At 40.5% G+C, this 25,300-nt stretch overlaps 6 protein-coding genes across 12 annotated transcripts; 3 read left to right on the top strand and 3 right to left on the bottom strand.

Moving 5' to 3' along the window:
* The first annotated feature begins 216 nt into the window (after positions 1 to 216).
* LOC6560212 (lethal(2)neighbour of Tid protein) lies at positions 217 to 4,548 on the top strand. Its single transcript, XM_001986304.2, has 3 exons — positions 217 to 482; positions 551 to 599; positions 3,202 to 4,548. The coding sequence occupies exons 1-3, from the start codon at positions 249 to 251 to the stop codon at positions 4,482 to 4,484; spliced, it is 1,566 nt and encodes a 521-aa protein (XP_001986340.1). The 5' UTR covers positions 217 to 248; the 3' UTR covers positions 4,485 to 4,548.
* On the bottom strand, positions 764 to 2,785 carry LOC6561291 (protein tumorous imaginal discs, mitochondrial). Of its 4 annotated transcripts, none has more exons than XM_032734180.1 (2): positions 1,276 to 2,785; positions 764 to 1,101 (listed from the first exon to the last, which is right to left on the bottom strand). In XM_032734180.1, the coding sequence occupies exons 1-2, from the start codon at positions 2,643 to 2,645 to the stop codon at positions 1,092 to 1,094; spliced, it is 1,380 nt and encodes a 459-aa protein (XP_032590071.1). In that variant the 5' UTR covers positions 2,646 to 2,785; the 3' UTR covers positions 764 to 1,091. The 4 variants fall into 4 exon arrangements, with proteins under 4 accessions (XP_032590071.1, XP_032590070.1, XP_001986341.2 ...); XM_032734179.1 differs by having other exon boundaries at positions 1,289 to 2,785; XM_001986305.3 differs by having other exon boundaries at positions 764 to 1,106; positions 1,289 to 2,784.
* Positions 4,549 to 4,957: 409 nt separating the features above from the next.
* On the bottom strand, positions 4,958 to 8,234 carry LOC6560211 (protein lethal(2)denticleless). The gene is made up of 2 exons (XM_032735156.2): positions 8,025 to 8,234; positions 4,958 to 7,699 (listed from the first exon to the last, which is right to left on the bottom strand). The coding sequence occupies exons 1-2, from the start codon at positions 8,071 to 8,073 to the stop codon at positions 5,388 to 5,390; spliced, it is 2,361 nt and encodes a 786-aa protein (XP_032591047.1). The 5' UTR covers positions 8,074 to 8,234; the 3' UTR covers positions 4,958 to 5,387.
* Positions 8,235 to 8,862: 628 nt separating this feature from the next.
* Positions 8,863 to 20,460, top strand: LOC6559564. The gene is made up of 4 exons (XM_001986300.2): positions 8,863 to 9,022; positions 9,893 to 10,346; positions 16,206 to 17,115; positions 19,022 to 20,460. Exons 2-4 carry the CDS (start codon positions 10,203 to 10,205, stop codon positions 19,273 to 19,275), a joined length of 1,308 nt encoding a protein of 435 aa, XP_001986336.1. The 5' UTR covers positions 8,863 to 9,022; positions 9,893 to 10,202; the 3' UTR covers positions 19,276 to 20,460.
* LOC6559608 (protein lifeguard 1) lies at positions 20,459 to 25,170 on the bottom strand. Of its 4 annotated transcripts, XM_032734785.1 has the most exons (4): positions 25,008 to 25,169; positions 24,803 to 24,875; positions 24,470 to 24,690; positions 23,607 to 24,417 (listed from the first exon to the last, which is right to left on the bottom strand). In XM_032734785.1, exons 3-4 carry the CDS (start codon positions 24,560 to 24,562, stop codon positions 23,797 to 23,799), a joined length of 714 nt encoding a protein of 237 aa, XP_032590676.1. In that variant the 5' UTR covers positions 24,563 to 24,690; positions 24,803 to 24,875; positions 25,008 to 25,169; the 3' UTR covers positions 23,607 to 23,796. The 4 variants fall into 4 exon arrangements, with proteins under 4 accessions (XP_001986335.1, XP_032590675.1, XP_001986333.2 ...); XM_001986299.2 differs by lacking the exons at positions 23,607 to 24,417; positions 24,470 to 24,690; positions 24,803 to 24,875; positions 25,008 to 25,169 and adding exons at positions 20,459 to 21,761; positions 21,827 to 22,047; positions 22,387 to 22,565; XM_032734784.1 differs by lacking the exons at positions 23,607 to 24,417; positions 24,803 to 24,875 and adding an exon at positions 20,482 to 21,761 and having other exon boundaries at positions 25,008 to 25,089.
* LOC6560396 lies at positions 22,993 to 23,481 on the top strand. Its single transcript, XM_001986298.2, has one exon. It carries the CDS (start codon positions 23,082 to 23,084, stop codon positions 23,385 to 23,387), a length of 306 nt encoding a protein of 101 aa, XP_001986334.2. The 5' UTR covers positions 22,993 to 23,081; the 3' UTR covers positions 23,388 to 23,481.
* Positions 25,171 to 25,300: the final 130 nt, after the last annotated feature.

Raw genomic sequence — 25,300 nt, 5'->3', positions numbered from 1 at the left:
GGTGGATTTCAGCTGTTTAGTTCAATAATCATTTGCAATTTTTCTATAAATTCTTCGTTACAATTAAAAAACTTAATATTGAGTAATGCCATATTTCAAAACAAATTAGGGCGCGCTGTTAATAACAGTTGAGCAACTGTTAAAGTTTTTGGTGTGACCATAGCTTAGCATGTGATGGCGATTGTGTGTGCGTGTTTGTGTGTGTGCATATAATTTAACCGCAAAAATATTTATTAACACATAAATAAATGGCACCGCCGCGAGCCAATAATCGGCCTGCAGCCAGGCGCAAAAAGGATAAAAACCTGCTGCTGATGCTACGAGACAAGTATGCCAATTGGAATTATGTCAAATATCTGATATTCGAGCCGGCTGCGTTGCCAATTGTGTCGGTGCTGATTGTTTTGGCCGAGGCGCTTATCAACGTGTTTGTCATCCGACGAGTGCCTTACACAGAAATCGACTGGGTTGCCTACATGCAGGTGAGCAACCCGACAGATAAAGGTCAACCCTTATAAAAAAAAAAACAACTAATGCTTTCAACTTGCAGGAATGCGAAGGCTTTTTGAATGGCACAACAAATTATGCGTTGCTGAGAGGTAAGAAGTAGTTTTTGTTGCTACCGCCGCCGCCTGCTCGCAGTTTATTTTTGGAAACTAGGCGGCAGGCAGCAGCCAGAGGCCATACTTTTTAAGTATATGCCACATTTCATTAAGCATGTGCTGAAGTACAAAGAGCTAACTCACATTGCAAGCACAATGAGTTAACTGTAAATTTTGGTGTATTTTGCTATTTGCTTTTTACATTTGACAGCATTGATGACCAAAATGTTGGCATGTAACAGGCTTAAATTAAAACACATTTGTATCTTTCAAAACAAAGAAAACAAACAAAAAATCACATCCGCTCCCACTTAGTTGAACATAGATTTGATTTTGTTCAAGAAGCCTCCGCCTTCACTTTGGCTGTCGCCTCGTCCGCTTTGCTGTTCGCCGCCGCGTGTTTTTGACTTTTCACTTTGTTCGTCTTTCGCTGCTGCTGCTTCTGCTGTTGTCCCTCGATCGCTGTTTTCCTTTGCTTGATTTCCTGCTTCACTGGCACCTGCGCTGCAAATCATACGAGAGAGGGAAAGAAGAAGAGATACAGATGCAAAGATTGATTAAACGAGTTTAAAATTTTACGAATGACTTATATTAAGTAAAAAGAGAATATTAATTCATTTCAACTATTACAATTATCGAACGAGAAGGGAACTACAATAAATGATGTATTTACGTTGCTTTCTTACTGCCATCTTTCCGCTGTGCCATGCCATGAATCTGACCCGGCGTATCCTGCTCCAGTTCTGCATACGCCACGAGCAGTTCCCGCTGCTGTTCAGTCAGCTTTTTGGGCACATCGATCTTGATGTGCACGTAGTGATCGCCATGCCCATGGGCATTCACCCGCTTCAGTCCCTTGCCACGCAACGCAATCTGCCGGTGCGATGAGGTGCCTGGCTCAATATTCAGCCACTGATCCTCGTAGACGCCCTGTACACGCACCGTGCCGCCGAGCACTGCCTGGGCGAGGGAGATGGGTGCATCTGTGTGCACATCGGCACCATCACGCCGGAAGTAATCACTGCGCTCCACACGGAACGTGACAAACAGTTCCTTGGCACCGACTTGCATGCGCACCGTTTGTCCATTCTCGATGCCGGCGGGCACGGGTACGGTCACCTTGCGACGCTGCACCGTTCGTCCCTTGCCCTCGCACTCGGCACATGGGTATTTGATATATTGACGGGTGCCTTGGCAATAGCGGCACGTAGAGCGCATCACAAATGGACCCGTCGATATCGTTTCGAAACCGCTGCCATTGCAATATTGACAACGGCCGGGTTTGGTGCCCGGCTCACATTTGGAGCCGGCACATTTGGGACACTGATCGACAACGTTGATGTTAACATCCTTGTTAATGCCACGCGCCGCCTGGGCAAAGCTCAGATCCATGACTAGCTCTTGTGCCTGGCCAAAACCAAATTTGGAATCGGCAAAATCATCGAAACTATTGCTGCGAAAATTGCCCTCGCCAAAGATTTTGCGGAAAAGTTCCTCCGGATCGATGGTGGAGCGAAATTGCCAGTTCTGTGAGAAGCCCTCCGGCCCAAAGGGGCCGCCACCAAAACCACCACCAGCGCCACCCTGTCGATGCATATTTTCCGACGTCTGACCATAGGTGTCGTATTCGCGTCGCTTCTGCTCGTCGCTCAACACTTCATAAGCCTCGCTCACTTCTTGGAACTTTTTGCTTGCATCTGGATCATCTTTATTGGTGTCCGGATGGTATTTCTTGGCCAGATCATAGTAGGCTTTTTTAATGTCTTTTCCGTTGGCATTCTTGGCCACGCCCAGTGTCGTATAATAGTCCTTTGCCTGCTGTCGGCTCGTCGTGTAAATGTTGCGCTCTTGTCGCTGCTGTTGCGTCGCCCTCTGTTGCCAGGCGGCGGAGGCGATGACAGCCGTCGGATTCGGATTCCAAGAATTCTTCGCTGTCCGCAGTGCTGTGCTCAGTTGAATGGCGTTGTATTGTCGGCTGCAGCAGCTCCTTAGTGGCAGCTGGCGCAAAACACATAAATTTTTATACGAAATCATTTTGTCCATTAACTTATTAAACTCGATTAATCTGTTCTCTATTTGGCTGGCAGCTCTAACAACATGCCGTAATAACCTCCATGCTGCTTACAATATAATAATGTTCTCTCGCTCTTGCTTTTCTTTTTGTTCTCTCACTTGACACTTTGACAGAGTCACAGGGTGGCAGATAAGCAGCTCGCTCACAAACTAGCTTTATTTGTTCATTTACAACTAGTTCCGAACCGAAAGATTTGCTCGCTACTATAAATTATATTTGAATGTTATTTTTATTTATACAAAATGTTTTCTAGCTGGTTTGCTTTTATTCCCACTTTGACATTTTGACAATCAAAGGGTTGCAGTTTGTTTAAGCTAACTTTGTTCATTTGCTACTAGTTCCGTAGAGAGCTATTTGTGCACCTCTTTAAATCGTATTTGATTTTTTTTCTTTTCATTTTGGCAGTCACAGGGTGATAAGTAAACAGTTCGCTCACAAGCTAGCGTTACTTGTTCATTAACAACTAGTTCGGCACTGAATGCGCGCTAAATAAATTGATTTTTGAATATGTTATATCTCTTGCAGGTGACACGGGTCCGTTGGTTTATCCGGCTGCATTTGTTTACATTTACTCGGCCCTCTATTTTATAACATCGCACGGCAGCAATGTGCGTCTCGCCCAGTACATATTCGCCGGCATTTATCTGCTGCAAATGTGCCTCGTCTTACGGCTCTATGCGAAGAGCCGCAAAGTGCCGCCTTACGTCCTGGTGCTGAGTGCCTTCACCTCCTATCGCATCCACTCGATCTACGTGCTCCGGCTCTTCAATGATCCGGTGGCCATTCTCCTGCTCTATGCGGCTCTAAATCTATTCATGGATCGTCGCTGGACTTGGGGCAGCATCTGCTTCAGTTTAGCGGTCGGCGTCAAAATGAATATTCTGCTCTTTGCGCCCGCCTTGCTGCTGTTCTATCTGGCCAATCTGGGCTGGATCAAAACACTGCTACAGCTCACCCTTTGCGCTGGGATACAACTGCTGTTGGGTGTTCCATTTCTGCTCACGCATCCGCTGGAATACTTACGCGGCAGCTTCGATTTGGGTCGCATCTTTGAGCACAAATGGACGGTCAACTATCGATTCCTGAGCCGAGAGTTCTTCGAGCGACGCGACTTTCATATATGCCTGCTCGGAATGCATCTGGTGTTGCTGCTCTGCTTTGCCCGGCCAACGTGGACGTTCTTCAGGAGCTATGTGCGATTGCGTCTGGTGCAGCAACAGTTGCAGCCGCAGCTGGACCGCAAGAATCGCGAGCTACTCCAAAGCCAAAGCAAAAGCAAAGCCAAGTCCAAGAAATCGTTGGAGGAATCGAATCAGCAGCTGAGCAGTGAGCAAAAATCCTTTCTCAAGGCATACGAGAAGGGACTGCAGCAGTCAACGGGTCGCAAGCCAGCAGCAAATGCTATCGAGGCACAACCGGAAGGCAGCTATGGCATCCACTTCGAGCAGTGCACCCAGCTGGCTCTCTTGCCGTTCTTCGTGTGCAACTTCATTGGGATTGCTTGCGCTCGTTCGTTGCATTATCAGTTTTATGTTTGGTATTTTCACACGCTGCCGTATTTGGTTTGGTCTACGCCGTATTCGCTGGGCGTTCGTTTTCTGTTGCTGGGCATCGTTGAGTACTGCTGGAACACCTATCCCAGCACGCAAGTCTCGAGCCTCGCACTCCACTTGTGCCATCTGGTGTTGCTGGTGGGCGTGGCAAGGCAAATCTTTCACACGATGCGCCTGAATGCCGCAGTGAGGCAACAACAATCGAAGTTGCAGCAAAATGGCCAACCAAAACTATTAACCAAAAAACAGCAATAAACAAATTGAAAGACTTTTGTGTACAATTTTTAATAATAAAAAGACAGCTCGTTGAGAAACAAAACCATTCGATTTATTCTACTTTAATTATAATGTATTATTATTATTAAAATATAAACTATAGCGGAGCAAATATTCGTGGCTCGTTTCAAAATGAATTTATTTCACAAATTATAAACATAATTAAGAATGGCAGTCAACATTTTCATCAAAAACAAATTCAGTTTCTATTGTTTATAATATAAATATTAGTCAGTTGTAGCTTAACGAATTTATATTTATTATTTGTGCATATTTAACATAATTAAGAAGCGCAAAAATCGCATCAAAATTATTGTTTTCATCATCAAAACAAATTCAGTTTTTATTGTCATTATATTGACCCAGCCAAAAGTGCATGCATGTCAGTTGATCTTACAGATATATATATATATATATTATATTCGTAGTAGCTTTACAGCTACATAGATATATGTATATGCTATTAGTAGTAGATCTTACAGATATGTGTATTCTATTTTATATATTTAGTCCTATTTGTTGGCTACTGTACAAAAAAAAGAATAGCTGATTCACTTAAGACTACATACAATTAATATGTCCAGTTAAAACTAGTTATGGATTGGGTTTTGGGATGGAGTTGGGCAGAACATCATCTGGCCAAAGGATGATCAGCAGCAGCAGACCAATTGGGAGGTCATCACCAGAGGCCAAACGATGAGCATCAGCAGAGGCCAGTGGAGGACCATCAGCAGAGGACAGTGGAGGATCATCATCAGCTGCCCAGTTGCATCATCAGCAGCTGGCCAAAGGATGCGCATCAGTTGGCCTAAGGTTGATCAACAGCAGCAGACCAGTTGGATGATTAGCATTAGCAGGCCCAAGGATAAGCAGAGGGCGCTGTCAATCGCTTCCCACGACTGTTGCCACAGTTGGCGTTGCTGCTGTCGATGATGATGATGCTGTTGCTGCTGGTGGCGGCGACATCGCCGGCAACTCCAAATCCACAGAGCTAAGCAGACTTGGCACTGCATCTGCAAGATCATCGCTGTTGCTGTTGTTGCTGCCACTAGTTCGTTGCACGCTAAAGAAGCGCAGCAACGTTGTCTCACTGTTCCGCCGACTGGAGGTGGGCGTGCGCAGATGAGCTGCCCCCGAATCGTTGTGTGAGATGCGACGTCGCGGACTGGCCTGCAGCCGGGGACTGCACTCCGAGTTGCGCAGACTCTGCAGGCGAGGCGAGGCCAACATATCCGCATTCGATGTCGTTGTGGCCTCCTCGCTGCCCATTTTGTCCGAGAGGGTGACAATCGATCGGCTGCTCGAGCTGAGCTTCTGTTTGCGTATTTTCGTCAGCCAATCGACTTTCTCTTTGGCCTTCCGCTTGGGCGACATGATGCCCAAGTGCGGCGCCTCGCCATCGACCACATAATTGGGCAGATTGGAGGTGGGGGAGTAGATTAAGGCGGACAGCGATGTGGAACTGGCGGATGCTGCTGTTGCAGCCTCAGCTGCTGCTGCTGTTGCCGCTGCTTGCGCTGATGTTGTTGGTGGCGAGGTGTAGGCGGGCGGAATGTGATGATGATTCAAATGCTGTTCGCTGAGTGGCGTTGGCTGCAGCAACTTGCAACAGGCGGGCAGCACTGGCGACACTGTATCCTCGGCACTGTTCTCCTGATTGGCGACTATTAGGTGTTCCTCCTCGCCAATGGCGGTCAATGCCAGCTGCTGACTGCTGCTGCTGCTGCAAGTGGGTCCAAACAGGCGGCGACCTCGCGGCTCAAGTGGCTTGGTGCGCTTCAGTTGTGGCTGCTCCACATTCGCATCGCTGCTCGCCGCGCCCAACATCTCGAGGAACGAACGCTTTGTGCTCACCTTCTCCACAGAGCTGGGCGTGCGCTCGTTCTGCTCCATGAGACGCTTGAGTGAGCGTGGCGTCGACTCTAACTCTCGCAGATTGTATTTGTGTTGGGTGGCCGCCTTTGGCTGGCGATCAAATTGACGCACATAGCTCGCCTGGCCGCGATATTGTTCGGCAATCTCCGCCGCTGTTAGTGACTCCGGCGTCGGTCCAATGCGCCAGATTTTGTGGCGTGCATCGTCGCTGCACGTGACTATGGGACGATCGTGCGTGCTGCCCCACGCAACACAAGTCACCTCGACAGTGTGGCCGGCCAGGGCGACCAGTGGCTCCGACGCATGCTCCAAATTCCAGATATAGGCACGCTCATCACTGCTGCCGCTCAGCAAATACTTGCCGTCCGGACTCAGGCAGCTCTTAATGTAGAACGTCGAGTTGAGGAGTCCCTTGTAGCTGGCCAGTGGTTTGGGTGCGTAGGAGACGAGATTGTAGCAGTAAATGGTGTTGTCCATGCAATTGGCATACAAACGTGTCCCGGCTGCGTCCACAATTAGATTGGTGAACCCTTTGAATGTGGAATGACCTGCATAGGGTAAACTATGACGCGGCAGTGGTTCCTTCCTATAAGCCGTATAATTACGCCGCAGATCCCAGACTTTAATAACACCATCGCCGGCACCGCAAGAGATGAGCGTATTGTTGTCCTGGAATGCCAATCCTGTGATGCTACTCGACGTATTGCTGCCATTGGACATCTTGGGCGTCCGTGTGCGTTGTTTACGTTGCGATTGCGGTGTGCCCGGTCCGCCTGAGTGTCCACTGTAAATACAATTGTCCACACGCGACGTCAAATCCATATTGAGATTGGCGCGTATATCCCAAATCAGAATGGCACCATCGCGACCACCCGTTGCGAATACAGCCGGATCTGTGCGCTTAAAAGCGGCAGTCTTCACGGAGCGTGTGTGACCCAAATAGGAGCTGAGTCCGCGTATGCCAGAGCCGGTAACTTCCCACAAGCGAGCCGTATGATCGCCAGAAGCGGATACAAAACGCATTTGTCCCGGCGCCCATTCCAGATCGAAGACAGCATTGAAATGACATTGTGGCCCACTCAGCGATTGCTCCTCGGGCTCTCGATTGCGCACTGTCGTATCCTGCAGCGCAATCTTGCCATCCTCATTTGCAATGGCCAGAATGTGCCTGTAGCCATCACAATTGGCGAATTTGGCCGAGAAAATTGGCGGTTCCGGATTGAAGTCGAGACTATAATTGGCTGGGGCAATGCCACGCCAACTGTCCTCTCTGGACACACACAGGCGACTCAGGGCAAAGTCGTAACTGTGCTCATTGACTGCGGAAGCGAGGCAAGAAGCATATTAAAAAAAAATAAAGAGAAAAGAAAAACAAAATTAGTGCGAAATGCAAATGCATTGTTTACGTTCTAGTTTCTCTTGCGTCAATTTCGCAAACGCAGCAAATTTTGCTTTGTGGTTTGCAATTAAAATTGCAACACACATTGAATGAGTTTTATTATTATTATTCACCTGCAACTTACAACTTTTGGCGCTCGAATTAGCCGCGAAAGGAGCAAATGCGCGCTCTAAAAATGCATTTCGAGCGCCAAAATTCCACGAATTGCCCGCGCAACGATTTCTTTTTATTTTATTTTTGCTTACCAAGTCCATGTTCTCGGCAACGTAATTTGTTGTATATGTTCATTGTCATACACAATACAGGCTGGCTTAGCCTGCACTTTCCGATGTAATTGTAACTAGTTTATTTGGTATATAAGCTATTTTTTTAACTATGCTCGCATTTAACACATATTTTCTCTCCTAGCGACGCAGTCCCTATATTGTCGTTAACCAATTCAAGAAACTGACAACTCTGTCTGCTTGTTATCGGTGTTGCATTATCGACAGTTCGAATTTTACAACACTACATTTAACAAACTGGCTCTAATATTTTCTAATTACAAATTCAGTTTTTTCTATTAGTTTTAAAATAAAATAAATCATTTTATAGGAAAAATAAATAAATAAATAAAAAAATTATTTTTCTTTAAATTTGGAAGTAATTACTAATGTACTTTTATACAAATTCTTGACTTTGCAAGTTAATATCAAACTGGCGTTTAAAATAACGGAAAGTCTGACTTTTGTCGATGTGCTACTGCATTTACATTTGTGCTCTCTACCGACAGCTGTTAAGAGTGTCATTACTGAACCGCACTAAGCACAGCTGTTGTTAACATTAACATATAATTTTATATTAAACAAATTGGCTCGATTTAAACATATTCTAAATAATAATAAGCAATAATAGCAACGAAATATCCTCAAAGAAACTATTAAAATATGCGAAATATTTATTTAGTTTATTTTACAATATTTGTATTAATTTTTCGTACCAAAATTAGTTATCGATATACTGCGCCGATTTGTGTCGCGCATAGATGCGTTATTAATAGCAAAAAGTATCGGTCTGCACACATCTCAAGCTGAGGAGTAGTTTCATTTGTTTATACTCGAAAAGTAGTTGTCGGACATCGGTGAAGCGCTGAAAGCAAACGGATCTATCATTTGTTCGCTCGCTCTCAGAAAGTGAAAGTTAATAGAACAAATTATGTAAAAGCACGCGATAACAGCATTCATATGTACATATCAGGATGAGTGTGAGTGTGTTCGGGCTTATCAAATAAGTTCTCGTTTAATGGAGGCTGCGCCGGTAAAGTGCTGCCAGCTCCACCCCAACAAAAAAAAAGTACAAGTAACTGCAGCATCAAAGAACAACAACAACAAAAGCGGCGTCGTCGACGTCTTTGAACGATGCACAAACGCTTTAAATTACAAAGAGTCGGAGCCATGTAAAATCACATCTGCCAATGAACAATCGAGTGCAATCGCTTGCATTCAACAATATTCGCAACAGAGCAGACGAAAGGAAGATATTGTCTATTCATTAAGCGCTCACCTTGTACTTTTTGCATTTGCTTCTGATTCGGCTTCGGCTGTGCGCCATAAAATCAACCCACGAAGGTGAAGGCGGCGCACATATGGACATACAAACACACTCACTTTCAGCACTTATCGCACATAACAGAAAGCAGTGATTTATTTCCAAATAGTGATATAATTGTTAAGCTTGTCATTGATTGATTATATAATCTTATTGCTTATTAAAATTAGCCGTATATCAAAATGAATTAGCAATAACGCGTAGGCAGGCTGCTTGCACTCACTGTTCAGGCACACGTGTGATGTACGAGAAAAAGGCACAATAGAGCAGTAGAGCAATCGGCATTTGAGTGAATACATTTGTTTATCCGGATATCGGAATGTGGTTTTTTTTATAGTTCAATGAATACTTTGCATTTATATTTGAATATATGTATGTGCATGCAATAGGCACATTTTATTTGGTTGCCCAATACAAAAAAAATATATATATGTATATACTGTGTACTTAGGTGTATTTATGTGTACAGAATGATAAGCAATAATTAATTGAAATATGTTTATTTTTGTACTTTTGCTTTGGCTAGATATTGACAACGTGCTAACTAACTATAAATATCAACAATGTGAAGAAGCCGCGCCAGACAACACAGATAAATAGTTTATAAATCGAACAAAAATTCAAAATTGTAATGCAAAAAAAAAAGAAAACCTAAAACACGCAAATGGCTACATTTTAAAATGGTTTCAATCCATCGATTGTTGAATTATTTCTGTTGATATAACATTATTGGGAGCAGAGAAACGGCCATCAGACTGGAGGCCTCACTAACTCTGAAGCGCATTTTTGCCCGCAAAATTGCCTATAAAGCGAAAACAAAATCTCCTCTAGCGGCCATGCGAACTAAACACTTAATACTGATACTAATCGGAGTGATAATCGCAACGATCGTTTTCATTGCATTCGGGCCAGCTGGGGAGCCAAACGACTCGTTCAAGCATATTGTGGTGCAGACGCATCAACAGCTCAAAGAGTTTCAGGTGAGTAAATTCATATCTTTCTCTCTCTCTCTCTCTGTGTCTCAATCATATAACTCAGGTTGTTATCTATTTACCGAAGCTTTAGCCATTGAAATTTATTTATTTATTTACTCGCACCTAAACACTTTTGTGGGGCGTAACTATTTTTTTCGTTTTCAGCTCGATTAACGTTTTTTTTTTTTGGTTGTGATAACATTGTTGTGGTTACGTGCTGCAGGCTCTCAGCCGACTGCAAAAATGGGGAAAAGCTTTTCGGATTTCATTCAGCAGTAATCGGTATTTATCAGCAACTCTTTGTTTTTAATGCAACTAATTGTGCTGTTATTGTTAAATGGTGAACAGTTTTACATTGAGTAATTATAAAATTTAATTGGCTTTTTTCGGTGTATTAGTCATACACAAAGTTTGTATATGTTATTAGCATTTGGAGCCCTCTTATTTTTTGGCAAAGTGTTTGGCAGCTGTCAAGAGTCAGATAAAATGTCCTTGAACTGTTTGTGATATAGCCTGTATTTATGTATTATAATAATAATACCCAATATTTGGTTGGTTCACACGGCCCTCAAAAACAGTCTCAGTTTGAGCTGTGGACCGCATATCAATGGGACAAGCATTTCAGCTTACTTGCCACACATTTTCAATGGAAGCTTTTAGTCAAATTGAAAAACGTCTTCGGCTCTAAAATAACCGCGTAGACAAACTGTCTGCTGTGAACTAGCAAATAATAAGTAAATGAGCCAGAAGATAATATCATTTGGATGGCTAGTAGCACATGCCAGCATTCCATCATCATTTGCCATTCCTCGACTTCCGGCCATTAAGTGGAGAAGTAGGGAAGCCTTTAACTTTACCAGCCGTTTCTAGTTTACATGCAAATAATGCCATATAAAACTTTCCTTGTGCCACCTCCTCAAATAAACACACACAAAACACACATGCTAGATATATACATATATATATTATATATATGTGTATATGAATGTACTTTATGATTAAGTTAGCGACCTCCCTTGACTCGAGTTGTGTTTGCTTTCATTTTATGTGGCCGAGAACGTTTATTGTTGACTTTAATTAGATTGCGGCAGCCACTTTCCGGCCCTAATGTGTGCATATATTGAGTTTCATGCTCTCACTTTGGTTTTGGCTTTAAGCAACTTTGTAGCCTCAATTTGGTTTTTAATTACCACCTCATGAGAAACTTAACTGAAATTGGAGATTGGTTGGTTAGCTGGCTTGAATGGGCAATATGTGAGCTATCTACTATAAATACAAATCAAATCTTATCACAGATAATGATTATTTAAACTTACCGAATGATTGAGTTGATTTATAACACTGCCCCAATAATCAACGAGAACCCATACTTAAGGAATGCCATAACAATGACTAATGCTAAATTAGTTGTTTTTACTGCAGCGTTGTTTGTTCAATATATACATATGTATCAGCTATGTGCAAATGCTTATAATTTTAATACATGTGACTTTTTGTTTCCGACTGCTGATAAACTTGTTCTCACAAAACCAAACAAAAAAAATAATAAAACAGACAACAGACTACAGAAAGCTTATTGTTTTCAGTTGGTGGTCTCTATTTGCTGTGGAATCAATGAAAACTGGTTTCGACGCAAGTACTTGCCTTGGTCGTCGTGCTTAGGTCGTGTTACAGTTACAGTAACAGTTGCACATGATTTCTGTAGACACACATACATAATATAAGTAATAAATAAATACTTGATACTATATGATGGGTGTCACATTGACAATCGAAGCAAGACGAATTGCGAATTGTTGACAGAAGATAGCTGCTTGTAATATTGTCAAGTGGCCACAAGCTACTCACACGCATTCAGCACGATCAAACTAAAATATATTGTAATATATATACATATATATATATATATATATATATATATATAAATATGTGTGTGTGTAATTAGATATGTTTGTACGTCATCAAATTCATTGCACATTCTGAGAAATCTTTTCACGGCTGACAAATAGAACACACATTTTTATATACATTTGTATATGTGTGTGAATTCTCACATGTATTTCAAATAAAAGTTGCCTTCAAATATTCCTACGTGCAAACAAATTAAATCATAGACCTTTGAGTCTAAACAACAAGTACTTTATTGTGGACGTATGGCTCGAGTTCAATAAATAAATAAATAACATAGCAGTAAATAGATAACAAAGCACATTTTTTTCTACATAGTTTTATTACAAATAATATAAACAACTTAATTAGCTGTTATACCCAAAATACTTATTTTTTTTTTAATACGCGTCTTTTAGTAATTCGTTTTTTTTTATTTTGAGAAATTGATATTCAAAATACTTAGTAGAATTCACACTGATCTGCTAAAACACCGAAAATCAAAGCAATATTTTGATTACCGTTATCTCTACTTTGTCTGCCCACATGCATTATGAAGAAACTGCGCAATAGAATTGTGAACATTTTGTTTCTGCTTGCAAATACAGCAATTTGAATATGGCTCGATTTTTCTTTTTGTATGTTTAGGTGTTGCCATCGTCGAACATTGTCTAAGCACAAAACTTGTCAGACAGACTAGCAAACTGACCCCTGAACCCTGAACCGTTGACATCCATTAATTGGATGGTTTGCTGTGACATGAGACTCCGGCTACTTTAGTTAGCATGCAGTTCTTCAGCCCTGTCACGCTCGATATTCTTTAATAATTTAATATAATATAGCACACAAATGTGTGTGTGTGTGTGTGTGTGTGTGCGCGTGTTTGTGTGTGTATTGGATGATGACCTAGAGGACAGCCCAATGGCCTCCTCCTACTAGCTGCCACGTTCACATTACACATACACAGTCTTTAAAGCTCAAAGGCCACAAGGCAGCACGGTTATATACGGCTATTATAAAAAAAATCCTCGCTGTCAAAAATGTTGGTGCCAATTTGGTACAATTGGCATATATGGCAACCCTTGCACATTGCCGAAGGGGGCCTTGGTGCACTAAAGTGCAAGCCTCGTCTGCTTTTTGCTAACCTCAAAAATTAAGTGCCATAAAATGTTAATAGATGTCGCCAAAAGCGGGTAAGTCTTTGATTTACATGCGCTGATTACGAACGTCAAACTGAAGTGCCCTAAAATGTTAATAGATGTCGCCAAAAGCGGGTAAGTCTTTGATTTACCATGCGCTGATTGCGAACGTCAAAATGAAGTGCCCTAAAATGTTTATAGATGTCTCCAAAAACAAGCAAGTCTCTGATATCCGAAGTATGTAGATATATATATATATAGATAGCATAGTTTGCACTTGTGTAAAATTTACAATAAACCAAAAAAAAAAAGCAGCAACAAAATGATGGCTCCTAGTTGAATATACAAATGCTGATCGTAATAAGGATTTGCTGCACTTTTTATTGTATGTATATTATCGAAGGTAGAATTTATTTCTGTGTGTCTGTGTTTGTTCGTGTGTAATGACGCCTTCTCCCCCCTCATCCCCCTCCGAGGAAGCGCCATTAGCCACATGCGACCATTTTGTGTCACGCGCACACAAACTGAATTCCACACTGTAATTGTTGCTCACGTGCAGCGGCGCAGGATGGTAGAAAAGCAATAAGAAGAATAGCACCATAATACCCCGACTTGCAGGCGCTGCGTGCTGGTCGAGTCTGCCCTAATATGCCCTTGGTTACCCTGCCCCCTGATCCCTGACCTGGCATTGCTCAGCGCCTCGTGCACAGCAACAGAAATTCGTTCGATATGCTAAACAACTTATATAATACACATATGGTAAGTGCATGTACATATATTTTTTTTATTTTTTTTTGTCAAGAATCAAGAATTGATTGTTTAATTGAATTAGAGCAGAGAAACTTTCTTTCAGTACCTGACACCGTTGACAAAGTCTTGATAGCTAATTTTGCCATCGTTGTCGGCATCGATTTCTTTCATCATTTCATTGAACTCCTCATCGGAGCACCTTTCGCCTAGATTGTACATAACATTGCGCATCTCGACGGGTGTTATGAAGCCGTCCTCGTCGCGATCAAATAGCTTAAAGATCGCCATTAGATTCTCATCCTTGCCCAGACCCTCCATGCGCTTCGCAATCATCTGTTCAAACTCCAGCAAATTAATCAGACCATCACCATCCGTATCGATTTCATCGAACAGATCGTACAGTTCCGCCTCGGTGGGGAAATGTCCCAGCGATCGCATCGCAATCCCCATCTTCTTGGCGGAGATTTTGCCACTGTCATCTGGACCGAGCGCTTTGAAAGCATCGCGTATTTCTTGCATTTGATCCTCGTTCATTGGAAGTGTTGCTGCCTCCATTTTGCTCAATCTGCAAATCAAAATTCAAATATCTACAATATTTTTAAATCAACTGAATGTTTAATTTTGTTGTCCTATTTTCGTGTCAGATTTGATTTGATTGTATTTTCGTATCAGATTTGAGGTTGATTTGAAGTATAGTTTAAAGCCAACTTTGATTTTAGGAATCTTCGTCAATGATTGACAGAAACATTTGCAAAACAACATTTTTTAATATTTTTATAAAATAAATTCCCTTGTATCAATAAATTGAATCAATAGCAACTCCTAGACGATAAATGATGTGGGTAGTCCTTAATTTTATTAAAGCTATTGCAGTTTGAAGGAATTTGAAACGATCATTGAGTCTGTATAAAGCCAAGAATTGTAGTTAAAGTATTTTATCTCTGTTGTTCGATGGGATTGTAAATCTGCATTTTTTTTTTAATAAAAATGTATAAAAAGCTTAGATTTGGTACAATTGTCGTCTTGTCGAAGTTTTAATAAAATTTGAATTGGCATAAGCCATGATTGGGTTTGCTGACGCTCCAATTGGTGGCAGGAATACATTGCTTGGCCGGATTTCAAGCTGTCATGCGATTTGCGGCGATGACAATCATTGGAGACGCCTCCCCTGCCTCCAGCATGCCCCGGGCAGGCTTGTTTTGTTTTTGGGGGCACCCACAATCTGTTACAGAGGACAAACTCTTTAGTGGCATGTGACACGCCCATCGGAGCCGTAAATTTGAGGTCAACACTGAAAAGCACGAAAAATATTCCATTGTTAACATAATTTGACTGTCGGTGTGTCCATTGGGACTAAATCACCTTCTCTCTGTGTGTTTGCCTAATCAGAATTAAATTTGTTTACTCCGTTCAATATCGAAAGTTGAAAATTAATTGGGTAAACTGGAATACATATAGTTTTTGATGATGATGATTAAACCCATTATATACAGTTCAATCATTTATTTTGAGTGAGAGTTCAACTGAACTAACTAAATAAGATCATTTAAGAATTAACCTATTCTGATATTAGACAAATTGAGAATCTGTTCAAGAATATGTATTCTGAATAAGTTGGAAGTTGTCGCCTTATTCCTCGCATTTGGTTTGTTGCTCTTCTTTCAACATTTTTGTTAATGACACTTTCTATAAAGTTTATTTTACAGGCCATGCCAAATGACTTGTTTATTATTATGCCTAAGTTCTGAGTTATTTTTTTTAATAAAAGGAGCGCCCTTCAAATAATATTTGTACGCAATGCTGTCGGCAACATTTGCGTGTCTTCATCTGGTCAACTTGGCTGGGCGGTGTCGAAACTAAAATATATTGATTTTGACTTACTTATTGATTAACAAAATATATATCTCAAAACAGAGCACAGACCACAGAGCTTGTCACGCAACTTTGTCAAACAGTTGACTTATACTATATGCAAATATATTCGTATTTATGTACTTCAAATATTTACACATTCATTATCGGTACTACAAACTACAATTGATTGATTGACAGATTGACTGATTGATTGATTTGCTTTTGCTACTTGCAGGAGAATTTGCGGGTGGGCTTGGAACGCAAAAAACTCGATCTCGAGCCGAAATATTTTAAATTGCTGGGCTTCGCATCGCCGCTGAATACAAAGGAGAACGACGATGCCGCCTCCCATCAGCCAGTGCAGCAGCACCAGGAGACAGATACGCCGGTCACGGCAAGGCGTGCGGCACAGGAACTCCAGCAGCTGCACAGACGTGACGGCACTCGTCAAATGGCAGCGATAGAATCAAATCTACTCCAGGAACTGGATCTCCAGGAGCAACAACTGCAGCAACAGCAGCAGCAGAAGAGTCAACGGAAACGGATAACGACACCGTACAATGGCACCAAGGCCAACTTCACCATAGTCACGTATGTGCAGCAGGAGCGACAGGTGGCATCGGCCATATTGTTGGCACAGAACATTGCCGCCAAACTGCCCAGCGAATATCTGCTCATCTATGATCTGGGCGTGTCCGAGGAACAATTGCGCACATTGACCGCCTACTGCAACAGCAGTCGATGCACCGTCATCACCTATGACCTATCCGAGTTTCCCTCGTCCGTCAACGATCAGCGAACGCACGCTTATCGACCCATTGTGATAAAGGATGCCTTGATGCGGGCCAAATCGGTGCTGTTTGCCGAGAACTATATGCGTATACGTGGCGGCTATCGGGAACTGCACGAGCTGCAGAATCGCGTCATGGTTTCCGGCGTCCTCGGCTGGAATACACCGACAGCCGTCTCATCGCGCACCCATCCAAAGATGTTTGACTATTTCGAGTCGAACGCCGAAAATTTTATATTCCTGCGCATGGTCGATCTGGATACGGTCTTCTTTGCGGACACGCTCTTCGTCACGGAGAAGATAATGCTGCCGTGGCTGAAATGTGCCCTCACATTGGAATGTATCGATCCAATCGGTAAGTGGGCGTCTCTCACATCCCCCATCTGCCTTCATTCTCTGCCTCTTTTTCCTTTTACATACACATATGAAGTCATTACTTACACCGCCAACCCGTAAACATGGCTCACTCTCATCCACATCCCCAACCCCAATCCCTTTCCCTATCCCTTTCTCCGTCGCAATCAAAATCACATTCATTCCTAGCGCTCTTTTCTTTCCAGCTGTGGCCCACAGCGCTAATGACCATCATTTACAGCGTATTCAGCTGAATGATAGCAAACATGCAAATCTACATGTTTAATTTATACATATATATATATATATATATGTCTACCTAATATGTATTTTCATTTCTATACATAAAAGAGTTTAATCTGACGGATGAATGTCAATCAACCTAAAGCTCTCCCAAGACATAAGATCTAAATCACAGTTGAAAAAAATTAATGAGTTATTTTAGGAAACACTTTTTAGTTCACCAAAATCAAAATGGGCAGGAGTATTAGTCATTACTGCAGAGAGAAAAGGAGTTTTGAGTAGTTTTTAAGTATTACCAAAAAAATGTAGCATACATTACAGGGTATTTGCTAGTTGGACACCTTTACTTGCTTTCTATGTCAATTCCTAATCGTGGCAAACCTGTACGCAGTTATAGATTTCAAAGCATATTTATGAGCGCTTGCTTTAGTTCGTTCTGTGCAAAAGAATTCAATATCCAATTGAAATCAATCTTCATTTGAAAAAATATGAAATTCACTTTGGTTTTTATTATAATTAGCATACCTGCCGTGTACGACAATGTCGCATAATCTTGACTAACATTATAAATGGACCTAGAACTACGCTCTTTAGTATCAGCCAGCAGGATTTGGGTATATCTGCGTAAATATTGGTAGCCGCAAACAGATACTCCTGGGGCCCAACACGGTAGCGATGCTGGCCGGTGAGCTGACAATGTGTATCGTAGATGATATACCATGGCTCCAGAAGCCAAGCAGCCACGGTAAGCAGTACGCTAAACATGCCCATAAAGTAAGCGCCAACCAAAGATAGTCCAATAACCGTGCATATAATAATGACACCAATGCCAAGTGTAAATTGAAATTTGTTCTGTTTGGTGTATAAGGTCAAAAGCAACAGTTGAGTAACGAAAATCAATGTATATGCGTGCATCTGCAAATAATAGGCATATTATAATAACGGGAGAGATATATAAGACACACAATATACATACGTACCCAGCGTGATTGCCACTGAATCATTAGGTGTATACTCTTGAAGAACTGTGTGACGAGCGAAAGCAAGATAAATACGATACAATTATATGGTGGAAAGCGTCTCCAATTTGGCCAAATGTAGAGCAATATACACATAGTAAAGATAAAAAAACCCGAACAATCAGACACATATGTAAGTTGAATGTATTTATTCGGAAATAATCGTAATATCTCCATGAATAGCGAAACCAATAATACTTGTAGCTAAAACAAAATGGCCCAATTGAGGGATAATATTTGAAATTGAAAGGGATATGGATATCGATATGAAGAAACTTACCATTAACAAGTAATATAAACGACGCACCAATCTCCGCCTTAGTTTTGGGTCATCTATATCGAAGTTGTAACTGCGTCCATGTAATCCATCAAGCAGCAGCTCACATTGTATGCTCACGTCTTGTATTATATATTTATGTATAGATGATATATATGTTAACAAAAGTGCACACGTAATTACCTGATTTATGGCCAAATGCAACAGTTTCCATTCCAATTCCTAACTGAATGATACATCATTGTAAAAATCATTGAAACCGTTGATAAAATGGGTATCTGATAAAATAATCATTTGATTATAATTATATCTACATAATTGATAGCTATCTATCTAATTGTTATCTCTTCAACCATATTTTTAACCAGGTGCCCAATCGAACGGCTGCAAGTTTAACAAAAAGCCACTCTATCGATACTCTGGCTGTCATGGCTACGATGCATCCGCATTCAACATTGTGCTGGGACTCACATGGCATCTGGACGACTCGAAATATTCGTTACCCTGCACGGCTAAGGAGAATATGTTCTACAAGGAGACGCTCGAGCAGGCGACGAAAATATTGGAGAATCGACGACGCAACACTAGCGACACATCCGATCATCCATTTACGGAGGACTGAGCAAATGCAGCAGCAGCAGAAGCAGCAGCAGCAGCAGCAGATGCATCTGATATACACTTGTAACATTTTTTATATTTGTATATACACACTCAGGAGCCGCTGGATCAAAGCAAGCCAACTGCTTACACTAATTTGCAAATGTGTGCTTTATTATTATGGCAAAGAAACTTCATACACACACCAGAACATAATATTACATACATACTAAATACATACATCATAGGTGTCATTATAAAAAATGTAAGATGGAAAAATTCGAATGAATTTCGAAGAGATACTTAGATCAAATTTACATATACATACACATGTATGTAATACAGGTCGTGCTATACCTTACTTCAGGGACCGTAAAAATTATAAGCTATAAATTATAAAAATGACAAATGTTTATTTCTTAAATTTGCTCTTGCTAAGCTTTACTAAATAACTCAGGTCATACTGATTACACTTTGTGTGATAATATAGGTTTTCAAGATTTTGCAAATACGAAAAGGGAGGCGTTGAAAGATTTTTCAAAAGTCAAAAAGATGTTTTCCCGTTGTTTAGTTTGCTTTCAAGAGATATGTACTAATCCAGTCATAGACGGATTTTGATTTCCTGTTTTTTTTTTGCGCAAAATAATCATTCTTTTGTTGAGTCATATTTTCAGCACAGAATATAATCAGTATGGCCTGCGTAACATATTATTAAATTTATTAACAACTAAGTAATATGCACAAAAACAGTAAATCAAAATTCATTGTGTGTGTGTGTATACGATAAGATTATCCAAATAGAAGACACTACTGATATAACTCTGTTGCTTGTACGGCTATGGAATTTACGGTCCCTGCTGTGTATACATCGTCCATGACCAGATCAGCAGCAGCTTCTGTCCAATAAATACGCCTTAGTAACTTATTTGTTATTCTACATTTTTTTTGTGTGTCTTTGGATATCGTTTGTTTAATAATGATACACTCCCTATTTTTAGCAATGTTCATTTTTTGTGTATATATTATTTATGTAAATAAAAGAGAGGAATTACATACAGTTTGTGATTGTATTTGATAGTTACACACATATTCATGCAATTTCAATACAAATAACTAAATATAATTACATATATTAAATGTACTATAGAAAATGAGCCAAAAACGTTAGCTTAATAAAGTAAAAATTACAATAAAAATGAATCCAAAAGTTTTTTGTTTATGTTCGATTTATTATTTATTAGTTTTGAAATACAAAAGTTGTCTGTGCATATAAAACAATCAATATAAACAATATATTTATTTAAATATAGTGAATAGTTACACAAGTATAGTTTAGATGTAGCCATATTTGTTGTCATGAGCTTAATTAAACATTAATTAAAATGAGGGAACCAACCGAAATTGTATTTCAATGTCGGTTCTGGTAAGTTAAGTGTAAAAATTGAATTTGTATACCCTTGCAGTGCGTACCTTGATTAGATAGATATATTCTTTATCCGAGTCATTAGCCGAGTCGATATAGCCATGTCAGGCATTCTTATAGCTTCCATAGCTCCTCTATGAACAACTTTTATATTTACCAAGATATCTCGGCAAACAACATCGGACCACTATAACTACCCCAGGAACAGTCGTATTTTTTTTTTTTTCATTTTCGTTTTTTATGAAATTTAGAAGACATAAGTTCAGTTTTGATCTGCAAGGCTCTGTAATCTTATTATTATTTTGATCATTTTTTGGCCGTTGTGTTTCTATGTTTCATATTGGAATTAGTTGTTGTCAATAAACCTTCATAAATCTCTTGTATAACATCAATAATAAATTCATATAGATATTGACTTAATTATATAATTCGATTCAAAGTATCAGCATTATGCATATGAGAATATTAAGCACTGACAAAAGCGTTTACCTTCTAGCTAATAAACGTAATACATACACAAATATGCGCACAATATCCATATACAAAGTCAATGCCGCGAATATATAGTCCTCCGGATTAAACTGATACTTATGATTGCCGCCGATAATCAATTGTGTGTCATAGATCAATAGGAAAGAGGCCAGTAAGGCACCAAGGCACGACAACGCAATATCAGCAAAGGATTCGCGTACAAAGGAAGCCGAAATTGAAAGAACCAACAAACAGATCACTACCGACACCAAGACAGCGCGACAAGAGGTAAAATCATATTTCGTTTGTATGGCAAATATGGACAGCCCCACAACCAGCGCTGCAGTTATTGCCACAGCCTCTAGCACCACGACACTGTCAAGGGTGCCAGCAGCGGCACCAAGAAGTAGCGACATGGTCACCGTGAAGAAACCCAGGCACACAAAGTTAATGGGGAAGGTGCGTCGAGCAGTTTCACAGCAGGCCATTGAAAACAATACGACAATGTTGATGACCATGGCTACACTCATCACTTCTGGGTTCTCTTGCACGAAGTTATTGGTTGGTTCATGGTACATAAAAATGCATATAACGCCAAACGTGACGACCAACTGTGCCTGCAAGTGTGAATTATAGTCTAGTTAGTAAAAGCAATTTGTCTAACTCAAGCGTCTCAACTTACCAAGAGAATTAAGTATACTTTTCGTATGAAACCCTTTCGTATGGATTGATCATTAAAAATAATGTTTTTCGCTTCCAGACTATCATTTTGCATTACAATGTCGGGAGTAACTTGTATAATAACATGTGTCGATTCCAAAAGTATTGGCGCATTTGTTCCTGTTCGGATTGGCGGTGGCGGTAGCGGTATAGGTGGATAACGCTCTCCCTGGTAGACTCGCTCTACAAAATTTCAAACATTTCCATTAGATTATCGTTTTAGAGAATTCCCCGTTTCTTGATAGTGATTATTTATGACGACGCATAAATAAGTTGTTTGCAAGCGGAACAAGGAACGTTTCACAAATGGGATACATACATGATATCTACTATATACATATTATTGCATGCATTTCTATCATTCGGCTCACTTATTTATTTAGCTGTTTTGCTTAAAATGAAAAAAAAAATTTTTTTAAATCCTTAAGCCAAGGACCAAAATGGTTTTATGTACATTTTGGGGGGTGTGTTGGTAAATATGTGCAAACTTAATATGTTCGATATGTCGGCTATTCCACTTACTTGCGTCATCCTCTATTGGTTCATCCGATGGCATCCGTTTATACATCTTTTGTGTGTAACAAGCTTACGCTGCTGCCGTTGCAAAAAAGTACGTTTTAAGATAAGAAACCCACGTTCTTATACTGCCGATTATCATTCCCGTCTAAAATGGACCAATCGCTGCTCCAGCTATAAGAGATGAGCACAGTCCGTGCTTTTTTCAACAAGCACGAATCCGGAAATAATTTGCTAAAAAATGTCAAGAAAACTTAAATTCCTTAAACGCTTCTAGCAAAATCGGACCAAGATAATTCGTTATATTTCTTTTAATTTTAAAATAAATTTAACTGCCATCATAGCCTAACATAATTTCATTAATTCTGGATTAAATCGTAAAAGTGGGCAATTTGGATTAAGCGCGCTTAGAAAACAATAGATCGTGTCACGATATTTTGGTGTTGCCACCTATGAAAAGTATGCGAAGGTCGCGTTGCCATTCATTTACTAAAAAATAGCGCGAAAAATTGAATTTGTAAAAGCTTTATATTACTCACAGCAAAAATTACGAAACTTTTATCTTGTGCTAGAGTAGTCAGTATAATCTGAGCATCAGTAACTGAAACACGTTCAAATTCGCGGAGGTACAGAAAACGAGTTTGGCGCTCCCAAGCTGAAAACAAAAAGTAAAAGTAAGGTGCGCGTGTGTTTAACCAACAATGATTGTTATTACGAAATTGTTCAACATAATTATAATTTTTCTGTGCGCACAATATGCACTGATTACAAAAATCCACGCATATGATCCAAATGATACGAAAATAGTTGAATGTTGCCTTCCACCAGCTGGAATGTTCGAGGCCTTTTATCCCCGTGAAGTGGAGGGTATTCCAAACAGCGCTTCTCGTCCCGCTCACGGCCATGGCAGTTTCTTCAAGCATCGAAATCCTGCTCTGGTGGACACCAAAAATGCAGCTGCCTATGGCTATCGCTTCGATGGCAAACGACGTTTTAATTTTGATTAGTTTGTAAGACCCACCTACATTTCAAAGCAATTAATATTCATATTCATATGTAAGCCCCAGTTTGAAGAAAGTTAATAAATGAAACGGAAAATCAGTCAAATGTTTAAATTTTCACGGTTGCCAATGTGCTATCGATATACGCAAATACAGCTTTGATCACGTTGGTTATTGAATGACATTTGGCATGTCAGTAGGAATGAAGAAGAGCATCTTTTTTTTTTGACAAAAGTGTCTTTGAAACAGATTTATTGAACGCAACAAAATTCAACATTTTAAATTGTATATACAGTTGAATACATTCAAAGCCAGACCCAAATCACCTGCAAATCATGAACGTGAGAAGCTTCAGTATGCTGAAACTGCTAAAAAAAACTCTTCGCGCACGTAAGAATCATGTGCCTGTGTGTGTCTACGTGTGTGTGTGTCTGCGCCCTCTAGCTAACGGTCGTAATATACACACAAATATGCGCACAATACCCATATACAAAGTCAATGCCGCGAATATATAGTCCTCCGGATTAATCTGATACTTATGATTGCCGCCGATAATCAATTGTGTGTCATAGATCAATAGGAAACAGGCCAGTATGGCACCAAGGCACGACAACGCAATATCATTAAAGGATTCGCGTACAAAGGAAGCCGAAATTGAAAGAACCAACAAACAGATCACTACCGACACCAAGACAGCGCGACAACAGTTAAAACCATATTTCGTTTGTATGGCAAATATGGACAGCCCCACAACCAGCGCTGCAGTTATTGCCACAGCCTCTAGCATCACGACACTGTCAAGGATGCCAGCGACGACACCAAGAAGTAGCGACATGGTCACTGTGAACAAACCCAGGCACACAAAGTTAATGGGGAAGGTGCGTCGAGCAGTTTCACAGTAGGCCATTGAAAACAATACGACAATGTTGATGACGATGGCTACATTCACCACTCTTGGGTTCTCTTGCACGAAGTTATTGGTTGGTTCATGGTACATAAAAATGTATATAACGCCAAACGTAACGACCAACTGTGCCTGCAAGTGTGAATTATAGTCTAGTTAGTAAAAGCAATTTGTCTCAACTTACCAAGAGAATTAAGTATACTTTTCGTATGAAACCCTTTCGTAAGGATTGATCATTAAAAATAATGATTGTCGCTTCCAGACTATCATTTTGCATTACAATGTCGGGAGTAACTTGTATAATAACATGTGTCGATTCCGAAAGTATTGGCGCATTTGTTCCTGTTCGGATTGGCGGTGGCGGTAGCGGTATAGATGGATAACGCTCTCCCTGGTAGACTCGCTCTACAAAATTTCAAACATTTCCATTAGATTATCGTTTTATTTCCATTAGATTATCGCATAAATAAGTTGTTCGCAAGCGGAACAAGGTACGTTTCACAAATGGGATACATACATGATATCTACTATACACATATTATTGCATGCATTCCTATCCATTCGGCTCACTTATTTATTTAGGTGTTTTGCTTAAAATGAAAAAAAAAATTTTTTTTAAATCCTTAAGCCAAGGATCAAAATGGTTTTATGTATACTTTGGGGGGTGTGTTGGTAAATAAGTGCAAACTTAATATGTTTGATATGTCGGCTATTCCACTTACTTGCGTCATCGTCTATTGGTTCATCCGATGGCATCCCTTTATACATCTTTTATGTGTAACAAGGTTACGCTGCTGCCGTTGCAAAAAAGTACGTTTTAAGATAAGAAACCCACGTTCCTATACTGTCGATTATCATTTCCGTCTAAAATGGACCAATCGCTGCTCCAGCTATAAGAGATAAGCACAGTCCGTGCTTTTTTCAACAAGCACGAATCCGAATAATTTGCTAAAAAATGTCAAGAAAACTTAAATTCCTTAAACGCTTCTAGCAAAATCGGACCAAGATAATTCGT

The sequence above is a fragment of the Drosophila grimshawi genome, unplaced genomic scaffold, assembly GCF_018153295.1.
Source record: "Drosophila grimshawi isolate 15287-2541.00 unplaced genomic scaffold, ASM1815329v1 contig_1367, whole genome shotgun sequence".
In the NCBI taxonomy this organism is placed as follows: Eukaryota; Metazoa; Arthropoda; class Insecta; order Diptera; family Drosophilidae; genus Drosophila; species Drosophila grimshawi.
Note: the sequence above shows the minus strand (reverse complement) of the source record. Positions and strands in the feature narration are given on the sequence as shown.